Source organism: Ictalurus furcatus, chromosome 27 (genome assembly GCF_023375685.1).
Source record: "Ictalurus furcatus strain D&B chromosome 27, Billie_1.0, whole genome shotgun sequence".
Classification (NCBI taxonomy): Eukaryota; Metazoa; Chordata; class Actinopteri; order Siluriformes; family Ictaluridae; genus Ictalurus; species Ictalurus furcatus.
The window spans coordinates 3,785,480-3,797,507 of record NC_071281.1 but is presented as its reverse complement, the minus strand read 5'-3'; the positions used below and the strand labels follow the sequence as shown (position 1 = coordinate 3,797,507).

The 12,028-nt window shown below is 48.3% G+C and overlaps 1 protein-coding gene and 1 long non-coding RNA gene across 3 annotated transcripts in view; both read right to left on the bottom strand.

The window, feature by feature from the left end:
* Window positions 1-1,075: 1,075 nt before the first annotated feature.
* The window catches only part of bcor (BCL6 corepressor), a 48,644-nt gene continuing 37,691 nt past the window's right edge, over window positions 1,076-12,028 (bottom strand). For both annotated transcript variants that reach the window (XM_053616433.1, XM_053616434.1), the window contains 3 exons: window positions 9,409-9,486; window positions 6,486-6,639; window positions 1,076-2,352 (listed from right to left, as the gene is read on the bottom strand). In XM_053616433.1, coding sequence (XP_053472408.1) covers window positions 2,070-2,352; window positions 6,486-6,639; window positions 9,409-9,486 — 515 coding nt within the window. In that variant the 3' untranslated portion in view covers window positions 1,076-2,069. The remainder of the gene's footprint in view (window positions 2,353-6,485; window positions 6,640-9,408; window positions 9,487-12,028) is intronic.
* On the bottom strand, window positions 2,363-6,463 carry LOC128602559 (uncharacterized). Its single transcript, XR_008384860.1, has 3 exons — window positions 4,364-6,463; window positions 4,266-4,316; window positions 2,363-4,220 (listed from the first exon to the last, which is right to left on the bottom strand). It is a non-coding gene; the product is annotated as an uncharacterized LOC128602559 (long non-coding RNA).

Sequence of the window (12,028 nt, the reverse complement as noted above, 5' to 3'; positions counted from 1 at the left end):
AGCGCCATGGTACCACAGGCATACAATGAACAGCTGAACTAAGCTGTACATACACACGTGTGTAATGAATAAAACATTTAATGGTATGTGTTTTATTCCTCTCGTACCAGAGTATCTTGACAAAAACTGCTATTTTTAATTCATTAAAGAACATGCAGTGCGTTTTAAGCGTTCATGGCTACATTTAAACATTGTGCAATGTCCACGAGACAAGCTCCTCACTTACATTCTGGCAGCTATAAACGAATCGTTCCTTCACCATCATGTTTCTTTCTTTCTCTCTCTCTCTCAACTGTTAAAGTCCTGATACTAGAGACTCCTTTCATAAAAGTTTAATAATAAACGTCTCCTTACCCAAATGTCACCGTGTCAATGATTGTACATTGTTCTTTTTTTTTTTTTTTTTTTTTTTTTTAAAAAAAACCACATTTCTAAAGTCTGTTTATTATTAGCCTCGGTTTGAACGGGTCGTTATCATAGAAAGCAGAAGGACCGTCACGGCGGCTTTTATAGAACGTGAATCTGCACCTTCTGACCAGACAGGTTCGAAAATTCAGTGGTGACGTGTAGGTGACTCTGGACAAGGGCGTCTGGCAAATGCCGTCAATTTAAAATGTATGTAAGTATGTATAGTTTAGCCTATATCATAGTTCGGATTTAAGTAAGTTATGTTATGCATACTTGTGTTATTAATGTTAGCATTTAGCTTACGGCTTCATGTGGGAAAAGTTCCACCGTCATTATAGAGACCCTGCATGGGGTGTGTAATCAGCTTGTAACAGTCTGTATCATAGTTTTTTCCCCCACCCTTCCTACAGCACCGCTCCGGTCCTCTCATTTCCGGCCATTCTCCAGTCATTTCCGGTTCTATCCTGCAAAACAGGAAATGGAGCTCAGGTGTTCCGGTCTAGATCAGAGCGATGGCGAGGGGGAAAAGGCTGCTGCCTGCTTTTAATGGTGGACACAGCGAACACTGCACACTCCTCATTTCTCCCTTAACATTTTTTTTTAATTTTTTTTTTTTAATCTAGATTAGAAAAATCTAATGCGGACAAAACGAGTCGGCAAGTTCATACAAGATGGAGGGGATCATTTATTGCCATTTATCTAAAGGAATTTTTGTGTAAAATATAAATACAAATGATAGCGCATGTAAATTACAAAGTTTCGACACGTCTCCAAAAACAATAGACACACAAGTCGGAAAACAAGTTACTGAAATCTTTGCCTCATTATGTACAACTTCGACTGTGTCCTGTTTCCTAACAAAGCTTCAATATTAAGTATCTTACACTCAACTTTAATATTTACCCCCGAAAAGCCACATTTAAAATATCTTAAATTTTTTTTGTAATCATAAATAAGAGACCAAAAAACAAAACAAAAACAAACAAACAAACAAACAAAAAAAAAGCAAAGCTTACGCACTGACTAGCCTACAAAACTGTGTCTGCTAGTTCGGATTAAAAAAAAACAAACAAACAAACAAACAAACAAACACACACACAAAAAAAAAAAAAAAAAAAACCAAAGTCTCTCCAAACTCAAACTGTGCTGAAACTTGTCCTGGGAGGACAAACAAACGAGGGAACTCCATCAAGAAGTGCACTAGTTTAAGTCACAAACTACCGCACACACAGTTGTACGCTAGTGTCCCGCAGATTAGCGGTTAGAATTCAACGGAAAAAAACCCCGTCTCATATATATATATATATATATATATATATATATATATATATATATATATTTATATTCATATTTAGATCTATATATAATCACAAATAAAATACAGCGACTGTATATTTATATATGTATATTTTTTATAAAACATCTCAAACAAAAGTTCTTCTCTACGACCGAGTCCGTTTCTCCACATAGCTGGGAGAGTAATCCACGTCCGAGATTCGTCTTCTTGCGCTATGTACACTTTGTACAGGATTTTGAAAGCACTCAGCTTTATCGAAGGAGTTCCAGACCGGTGCCTCGTCCGGGCGCAAATGTTTATCTCCTCGTTGTCCGTGGTTCTGACGCTCCTGGGAGAAGTCCGGGAGTGTTAGCGCGTTGTAGTGTCACGAGCGCGGCTCCCAGCGGTTGTCCAGGTACTCGAGCGAGGAGCCGAGGAGCGCGGCGAGCTCGGCGCTGATCTCCACCAGGTCCAGCAGCTCCTTGCTGTCAGGCAGGAAGCCGTCGAGTTCCTCGGGGCAGGAGAACAGCGGGCTGAGCGACACCTGCTTGTAGAACTCGGCTTCGGCGATCGTCACTACCTCGATGTGCGAGAACGTGGCGCGGAAGGTGCGCGCCGACATCTTCAGGCGCTTCAGCACGTCAGAGAGCAGCAGCCAGTTTCTGGGCCTGAGGCGGGGAGGGGAAAAAAAAAAAAAGCGAGAACTTTAGAAACGGTGTGAAGACTTCCGTACGTCCCGTTACGTTAATTCTTTCTGTACATCAATTTCCAATACTTCAGAACTTCAGAAGATGGAACCATATAAAAGCGACCATGATAAAAAAAAAAAAATAAAAACAAAACGTCATGCTATAATGGTATAAATTGTGACGCTACAAAATAAATAAAGAAATAAATAGTTGTGAAAAGCAAGCTAGCTAGTAGCTAGCAAGTATGGATGCTAATTCCGAAGAGCAGAACGACATGTTCCTACTACGGTATACGTTTACATTTAAACGTTAAGGTTCATAATCTTAAGCTATACTCGCACTGATGATGTCACAGCACCGGACGTATTTGCACGAACGAGGTGCGAAAGTCGTAGCGATCTCTTAGCGATCTCCAAGCGAAACGAACTGTCGCGAAGGACGTTCGTGTTTACGTCACATCGGAACGACGTGGATTACGCGATGACGCAGAGCGCACACGTTCGTGCTCGGGATAGCGTTCGGTTGGCTAGCTAAACTTGTAGCTAGCCTGCGTCGCGAAGTCGTTTTAAGAGAACGTCTGCTTGGAGTTCGATCCTAAATAACCGGAAGCTGCGGACGGCGCGTCGGTCCCCGTCGCCATTTTATATTTTGTTGGAGAAGACGCGTTCGAGGGTCGTGTTACTGTTTTTCACAAAAGGGAAAGGTAAAATGACACGACAGGAAAGTGCTGTTATATAAAAAAGCTACAAGCACAGGCCTGTAACGTGTTCGTGAAGGAAGCTGCTAGAATAAACTCTCGCGGCGCAGCTCTGGCGTTCGACAGCATTCGCTGCGCTAGATCGAAAGCCGCGATGCTGCGGAGACGTTCTGCTCTAAAGCTGCTCTGGCTGGAGGAAAGCTGTGGGTGGATTCTGCTTTTTTTTTCCCCCCATTCCTTCCGTAGCAAGAGTATGTGTATTCGCTTCCGACGTCATAACCAAGTTTATGCAGATGTTCTCTGTCTTGCACACACACACACGCACGCACACACACGCGCACGCACGCAGGCACAATTACGAAAGCAGCCCCAAATGCACAAAAGATGCTCGGCCTCTCGCTTGCCCCGAAATACAATAGGTTACAGACGCACAAAAAGCCGAGACAAAGCCCGTCTGATGTGAACGCGCACTCACACACACACACACACACACACACACGGGCGAGAGAGCGGTAACAGGCAGCGCTCGGTCGATGGCACTTGAGGCGGTGTGTGGGTCTCGCCGAGCGCCGGCAGGATGAATAGGGAGAGAGCGAGAGGGAGCGAGGGAGGGAGGAAATGCGAGCAGTGTGTGTGTGTGTGTGTGTGCGTGTGTGGGGCAGAGCGGAGAGGCCCCGGAGGCACAAGAGAGCCATTAATACTGCATCAGCCGGCAGCGCACAGCGCGAGCGAGCGAGAGAGAGAGAGAGAGAGAGAAAGCGAGCGAGCAAGAGAGAGAGAGAGCGAGCGAGCGAGCGAGCAAGAGAAGGATGGAGATAGAACGGAGACGGGGGAGGGGAAGCGAAAATTACACAGAACGACGAGCGCAGCAGCTGAGAGCGAGCGAGCGAGCGAGCGAGCGTGTGTGTGTGTGTGTGTGTGTGTGTGTGTGTGTGTCAGTAAAGCTGGGACGGAGACGGAGTGGGAGGTAATTAGCCGTGTCTGTTTAGCGGCACGTCGCTAGGATTCGAGCGTGCGGAGCCTCTCTGCCTGTCTGTCTCCTTCAGTTCTGTCTACCTGTCTCTCTCTCTCATACTGCCTGTCTCTTTCAGTCCTGTCTACCTGTCTCTCTCTCTCATACTGCCTGTCTGTCTCTTTCAGATCTGTCTACCTGTCTCTCTCTCACATACTGCCTGTCTCTTTCAGTCCTGTCTACCTGTCTCTCTCTCTCTCATACTGCCTGTCTGTCTCTTTCAGTTCTGTCTACCTGTCTCTCTCTCTCTCATACTGCCTGTCTCTTTCAGTCCTGTCTACCTGTCTCTCTCTCTCATACTGCCTGTCTGTCTCTTTCAGTTCTGTCTACCTGTCTCTCTCTCTCTCTCATACTGCCTGTCTGTCTCTTTCAGTTCTGTCTACCTGTCTCTCTCTCTCATACTGCCTGTCTGTCTCCTTCAGTTCTGTCTACCTGTCTGTCTCTCTCTCATACTGCCTGTCTGTCTCTTTCAGTTCTGTCTACCTGTCTCTCTCTCTCATACTGCCTGTCTGTCTCTTTCAGTTCTGTCTACCCGTCTCTCTCTCTCATACTGCCTGTCTGTCTCTTTCAGTTCTGTCTACCTGTCTCTCTCTCTCATACTGCCTGTCTGTCTCCTTCAGTTCTGTCTACCCGTCTCTCTCTCTCATACTGCCTGTCTGTCTCTTTCAGTTCTGTCTACCCGTCTCACTCTCTCATACTGCCTGTCTGTCTCCTTCAGTTCTGTCTACCTGTCTCACTCTCTCTCTCTCTCTCATACTGCCTGTCTGTCTCCTTTAGTTTGTCTACCCGTCTCTCTCGTTCATACCATCTGTCTGTCTGTCTGTCTCTTTCAGTTCTGTCTACCCGTCTCTCTCTCTCTCATACTGCCTGTCTGTCTCTCTCTCTTTCACTCATACTGCCAGTCTGTTTCTTTCAGTTCTGTGCATCACTTTGTGTGCATCTCTTCACGTGTCTCTCTTTCACTGGCTATCTCTCTATGCCTGTCTCTCTCTCTGTGTCTTTCTATTTCTATGTCTTTTTCCTGTCTCTCTGGCTATGTGACTCTGTCTGTCTGTCTGTCTATCTATCTAGATCTCTTTCTATGTCTCTCTTTGCCTGTCCCTCTCTCTCAGCCCATCTCTTTCAGGTGTCTCTCTCCGTCTCCGTGACTCACCGGATGCCTTTCTGAATGGTCTCGCTCTCTTTCTCAGTCTCCCTTTCAGTTCTGCATCTCTCGATTTGCCTCTCATTCTCAGTTTCTCTCTCTCTCGCGCAGTTCTGCCCGTCTCTATCTCTTTCAGACGCTTTCTCTACCTCTTTCCTTCTGACTTATCTGCTTTCAGTCTCCCCTTCCTGTCTCTTTCAGTTCTGTTTTCAGCTCACTCGTTCTCTCTCTCTCTCTCTCAGCTTATCTTTGTTTCTCTCACTCGTCTGTCACTTCTGGGCTCTCGGTCTCTCGTTCAATCACTCTTTTACGCTCTTCTTGCTTCAGTCCTCCTTCTCTCCAGGTTGCACCTTTCTTTCTTTCTCCCGCCTCCGGTCCGTGTCGTTTGTCTGTCTGTCGCGCTTTGATCTCTTTCTAGATCTCTCCGTGTCTGATTCAGTACGCGTTTTTTCCGTCTTCCTCTCTCTCCCCCGTGTCTCGTTCGGTCTGAACGCCAATCCAGCAGCGTAGCGTATTTCCGCTCTCCCACGTTCCTCGCCGGGTTCTTCCACGCAATGCGTACAGCGGGGGCGTCGCCGTGTTCCGGAAAAGTCACCGCTCTGTGACAACGTTTATCTGCGAACGAATCTACGCGGCCAGTCGGACTCCAGCGTTAGGGTCTGACCTTAGGCTTAGTCTAATCTCCTTTACACGTGATCGACCAGGAACATCTAGCTAACCTGAACTAGATGTAGGACGTTTGACAACAAGGACACGTCGATACCGGGCTAGGTTCAAGTCTCGTTGTGGTTTTGTCTCGTTTCCACTGCCGTTCTGCTTATTTATATTTCTATAAAAGATCTACACGTTACATGTTATTCAGCAAACTCTCGGGCTCAATCATTAGCTATCTTATGCTTAGCAACCGTAATTCCTAGTTGCCTAGCAACGGTCCGACTCCTCATAGTTCCTGATAGTTTTGTCTCGTTTCCGACATTACAGTACCTTTTATACTGTTGGTATGAAAACCCAAATATAAATTGTTTGCCTCAGTCATTACCTAGCTTAAGCTTGGCGGCCATATTTTTCAGTTTCCTAGCAACAGCTTAGCTTGAACTATTTCGACAGAGAGCGCATTGTCTGTTCATGTTCTATAAGGTCGCAGAAAGTCCACCAAGTTCTGCCCCTGCTACTGCTTCTGAAGTTTTGAAGTGGAGCTTGCGCGCGCACACACGCGCACACACACACACACACACACACACACACACACACACACTCACCCTTGTGAGAGGGACACCTGGATGTTGTAGCAGGGGAGCAGCGGCCGGTCAGAGAACTCAAACTCAAACACGTCCCTCTGCTCTTTGTCATCATCGTCCTCTGGACCAGGAGGGTCGGCCAGGACGTCGAACGCTGCAGCGTCCTCGGCAGGCTCTGAGAGAGTGAGAGAGAGAGAGAGAGAGAGAGAGAGAGAGAGAGAGAGAGAGACGATATAAGTAATGCTCATGGTCCTTTAGTTCTCATCAAGACCATACAGTATTCATGAATACTTCATGCATATGCAAATCCAAAAGAGAGCCACTGATACATATTCATAAATTTGAGCCAGTGTGCTGTCAGAGCCAAGCAAGAGAGGTGTGGCCTTTATGCTTGTGTCACTGTACAGGTGGTAAAAGAGGTGTGGCCTTTATGCTTGTGTCACTGTACAGGTGCTAAAAGAGGTGTGGCCTTTGCGCTCCTCGTTCACAGCCCTGTTGGTGAAAGAGGCGTGGCCTCTGTGCCGTTCGCCTCAGTACAGGTGGTTCTGGAGGCGTGGCTTGTATTGCTGATGACTGCTATAAATGTATTTTATTGTATCGTCACCTGATCTTCACGTATATTCGGTTCCTCTTTACACACACACGTGCGTGCGCGAACACTCACCCAGTAAAAGACCTTGGCCTTGAATAGCTGCACCCATGTGACGTGAATAAAGCTCCGTGTGTGTGTGTGTGTGTGTGTGTGTGTGTGTGTGCGTGTTAGAACAGCGGTACAAAGCCTCATTTGTTTAGCAGGCTCGCACTGTTATCAGCTGCTCCCTCCCCCACTCTGCTCTCGGCTCGCCGTGCCTCCCTCCCCCTCGCTCGCAAACTTTATTACCGCGCCCTCCATCTCGCGTCTCTCCGAACGGCTGAGAGAAGCTTCCTGTCGATTTCCTTCATCTCAGATCGTCCTTGATTAAAAATAAGGACACTTCAGGACCATTTCATCTCGTCTCGTCGTGTGTACGCTGTGCTTTTCTAGCCGCTTCCCCACCCCCCCCACCCCCAAAACGACGTCTATTCTATTGATCGAGCCACGTGCGCTTCACGGTCCCGGGTCGTACCGACCCACAATTACATGCCTATAGTAGGCTGTGCTATGTTCGCTTTTTTTTGTGTCACATACTAATTTGCTCGGATTTTGATGACACCAATCACGTATAAACGCCTGGTTCTGATTAAAATTAAAAAAAAAAAAAAAAAAAAAAAAAAAAAAAAAACGCTGTGTGGGCGGGACAAATGACCCTCAGCCTTGTGATTGGTCGGAGTGAAACTTGCACAAGGTTACCCCCGCCCACTTTGACATGTAAAGGGGGGGGGTGTGTGATGTAGTTCATGTAGATTGTCGGATTTTATGGCGCACACTGTAACTACACGCATGCGTTCATGTGTGTTTTGGGGCGAAAACGCCAAACTAGCTAGCTAATATTCGCTGCGCACCGGAACAATCGTTCCCGTCCAGACGCTAGACCCGTGACGGCTACTTCTGTACTTTATTTATTATTATTTCTTCTTTAAAAACATTACCGCAAACGCTGAACGATTTAGCATTTGTATCCCTCTAGAGCGACTTGCGACATCGCGTTTCACATGACCGACCCACCAGGAAGTGACACATCCTGCCGAGTACGGCGTTTGCTCGCTGGGCCGCTCTCTCACTGCTCTCACTCTCTCTCTCTCTCTCTCTCTCTCTCTCTCTGTCTCGCTCGCTCGCTCACGCAGGTGTTGTTGTCGTGAGAGCTTCCTGAACATTCCGCTCCACTGCTCTCTCCCAGAGGACGCCTCCACCCCCCCCCCACCCCCCACTTCCTCTCTCCCTCCCTTCCTCTGTCCTTCACTCGCTCCCGCTCTTCCGCCCCTTTTCTCTCTCTCTCTCTCTCTCTCTCTCACTTGCTTTTCCGGAGTCCTTCTCACGTCGCTCGCGCTACGCCGGCTCCTATTAACGCTGCCTTCCATTAAGCTGCACTGCACAATGAGAAAGTGTGTGTGTGTGAGAGTGTGTGTGTGTGAAGGCTCTTCACTCTTTCCAGTGCGTGTTGGCTTCGACGCAAAGCCTCAAAGCGAATGAGGGGAAAATCAGACCCCCCCACCCCCCCTTTTTTTTTCTTTTCTCTTTCACTCTCTGTTTTATAGTCAGGGTTTTTCCGAGGCGGCGCTTTAGCAGAGAGAGGCTCCCAAAAATAGCCGTCTGTCTGTCTGTCTCTCTCTCTCTCTCTCTCAGTCTGTCTGCCTCTCTCTCTCTCTCTCTCTCTCTCTCTCGCTCTCTCTCTCTCTCTCTCTCCGGTCAGTACTGATCCCTACCCTAATCTCCTTCTCATTTTCCCAAATATTCCAGGAATTCCCAAAAGTGTTTGGGAGCGTTGTGCCTGTTTGCAACTGGCTGAAGAGCCGACAAACCCCCAAACACACACACACACACACACACACACACACACACAGGTCACATGGCAGCCTGAGAAGGTTTTTAAAAAATTCTTACGTACCCCATGTGCATTTTTTGGGGGGGGGTGGGGGCGGGGGGTGAATTAAATTTTATTGGAGAGAGAGACAGACAGACCAAGAGAGAGAGAAAGACAGATAGATAGAGCAAGAGAGAGACAGAGACAGACAGATAGACCAAGAGAGAGAGAGAGGGAGAGAGAGAGAGGGAGAGAGAGAGGGAGGCCGAGCAAGATGATGAAAGCAGACACACTTCTGTTTTTGCTTCCTGTCTCTCGGACAGATGAGGAAGACTCAGACTTGCCCTTGGGCTGCGTCTGTCCCTCTCAGTGATTCTGCTCACGCTCGTGTGCATGTGTATGAGTGTGAGAGCGAGAGCACGACAGACAGAGAGAGAGAGAGAGAGAGAGAGAGAGAGAGAGAGAGAGAGAGAGAGAAGGAGGATGAGAAAATCAGCACTCACCACACACAGCGCTGCCGTAAAACTCCCAGTACACACCGGGGTCGTCGTCCTCTCGGCCCTGCAGGTCCGCAAAGTAGTCTGGAGGGACAGAGACACAGATTAGAAACGATTAGAGATGACCGAAAGTAGACGCCCCTCGCTGCGCCAGCGCCGACATTAAAACCTCTCGCCGTAAACTCTCCGTTACTGAACCGAGCCGGTCATTTCTTACACCGCGGACGACTTGAAAAACAACGCCGGAAAGCTTTCTCGGCTGAAATAACAGACGTTTTTCAGCACGCATTTCCATAACAAGGGTGGAAAGGGTGGACGACTTGAACCTTCTTTATGGCTGTTTCTACGGTAACCGTCATCGTCTGACCGGAGAGTGGGCCGAATACCAAACGACTACATACGTGCACTACTACATACGGGTGCACAAACTATTTAGTCATGCCCTATAAACCGTTTTTGCGTGTGTGCATCCAGCTAAAAAAATTTTTTAATAAAATAAAAAAATCAGGGACTAGCCAGTCTCAGGTAGCTATTTAGCTAGCTAAACATTTCAGCCAGCGACCGGCGAACACAAACTTAGCCGCTGCTCGTGTGGGATCCATCATTAGCTGGCAGACTCGTTAGTGATGGCCGATAAACGCAGCTGAAAAGTTTCACGAGTTACGATCTTTGAGGATTTCCGAGGCCTTTTGTTCGGTTAAAGCGACGCTCGATGAGACCGAGACCTTTGAAGGGTGCGGGGACGGGAGCGGGCGATCCGGAACGTTCTCGCGGCTCAGCGTTCGCCGCGCACGGATCGCCGAGTTACGAGTTACAAAAACGTGACAAGGTATTAAAGCCGGCGCGAGAGGGAGGGGATGAACGGTCGTATCGTTCCGTCGGTTATTCGGTAGAGACAGAGAGAGAGAGACCCACAGGATAGAACAGAAAGAGAGAGACAGGAAGAGTCAGAGTGAGAAAGAAAGATAGAAAAGGGGGAAAAGGAAGAGACAGTGAGACAAACAGGTGAAGAGAGACAGATAGGTAGATAAATGGTGAGAGAGAGAGAGAGAGAGAGAGAGAGAGAGGGGGGGGGGGGGAGGACAGATAAATAGACAGAGACAGAAAGATAGAGTTGGGTAGAGAAAGAGTGAGGGAGAGAGAGAGAGAGGGAGAGAGAGAGAGAGAGAGAGAGAGGGAGGGAGAGAGAGAGAGAGAGGGAGGGAGAGAGAGAGAGGGAGAGAGAGGGAGGGAGATAGAAAGAGAGAGGGAGAGATAGAGAGAGAGAGAGAGGGAGGGAGAGAGAGAGAGGGAGAGAGAGGGAGGGAGATAGAGAGAGAGAGGGAGAGATAGAGAGAGAGAGAGAGAGAGAGAGAGATAGAAAGAGAGAGGGAGAGATAGAGAGAGAGAGGGAGAGAGGGAGAGAGAGAGAGAGAGATAGAAAGAGAGAGGGAGAGATAGAGAGAGAGAGAGGGAGAGAGAGAGGGAGGGAGAGAGAGCGAGAGAGAGAGAGGGAGAGAGAGAGGGAGGGAGGGAGGGAGGGAGAGAGAGAGAGAGAGGGAGAGAGGGAGAGAGAGAGGGAGAGAGGGACCAGGAGAGCGAGGCTTTAAATGGCAGACGGGGTGGAGGGGGGGACGTTTTAAATGCTAAGTAGGAAGAAGTGATTAGAGAGAGAGAGAGAGAGAGGAGAGAGGAGAGAGAGAGCGCTCTGATTGCTTCGCCTCTAAGGGCTCGGTGCAGCTCCGCGTGACTAAGAAGGCGCGCGCACACACACACACACACACTCTCTCTCTCACTCACACACACACACTCACTCACGCAGAGCAGGGTTGAATGCATCCTCAGTGGAGGGCTCATCTCCCACCGAGAGCCCTTCACCTTACACACACACACACACACACACACACACACACACACACACACACACACCTTAATGTGTGCTCCAACTCTAAACTAGCCATCTTGCTAGTTGTGTTCACACACACACACACACACACACACACACACACACAGAGTCTACCCAGCTAGCTGTGCGTGTTTAGCTAACATGCTGTCTAGGATACGCCAGTTTAAATCGATCGGAAAATATTTTCCAGTTTAATCGTACGCGAGTATGACGAGCGTGTGACGGCGTAAGCAGCGCGTGTACCATGTGACCGATTTCAGCCAATGAAAAGACTGCTACACGCTTCACATCGTATACTAATGTCGAGTTAACGCTCTGTAGCGCTCGTGTGTGTGTGTGTGTGTGGTGGGGTGTGTGTGTGTGTGTGGTGGGGTGTGTGTGTGTGTGTGTGTGTGTGTGTGTTTTCAGAAGTCACTTCCCTTCAGGTTTTGAGTAAAAGGAAAAAAAAATCCCTAAACCCATTTGAGATTAACACGCACACACGCACGCACACGCACGCACACACACGCACGCACGTAAAGCCTTGTAGAACTGACACCATGTTCCGGCGCAGATAACGACAGCAGGCCAGATTACTGCTCAGTCAAACCGACCAGACACACACACACACACACACACACACACACACACACACACACCCCAGATAACACAATCAGAAGCAAACACACACACACAGATGGTTTGCTAAAATGGCTCCTTTGGGGGAACACTCAGCTTTCCCAAATACCACCATGAGAGAAA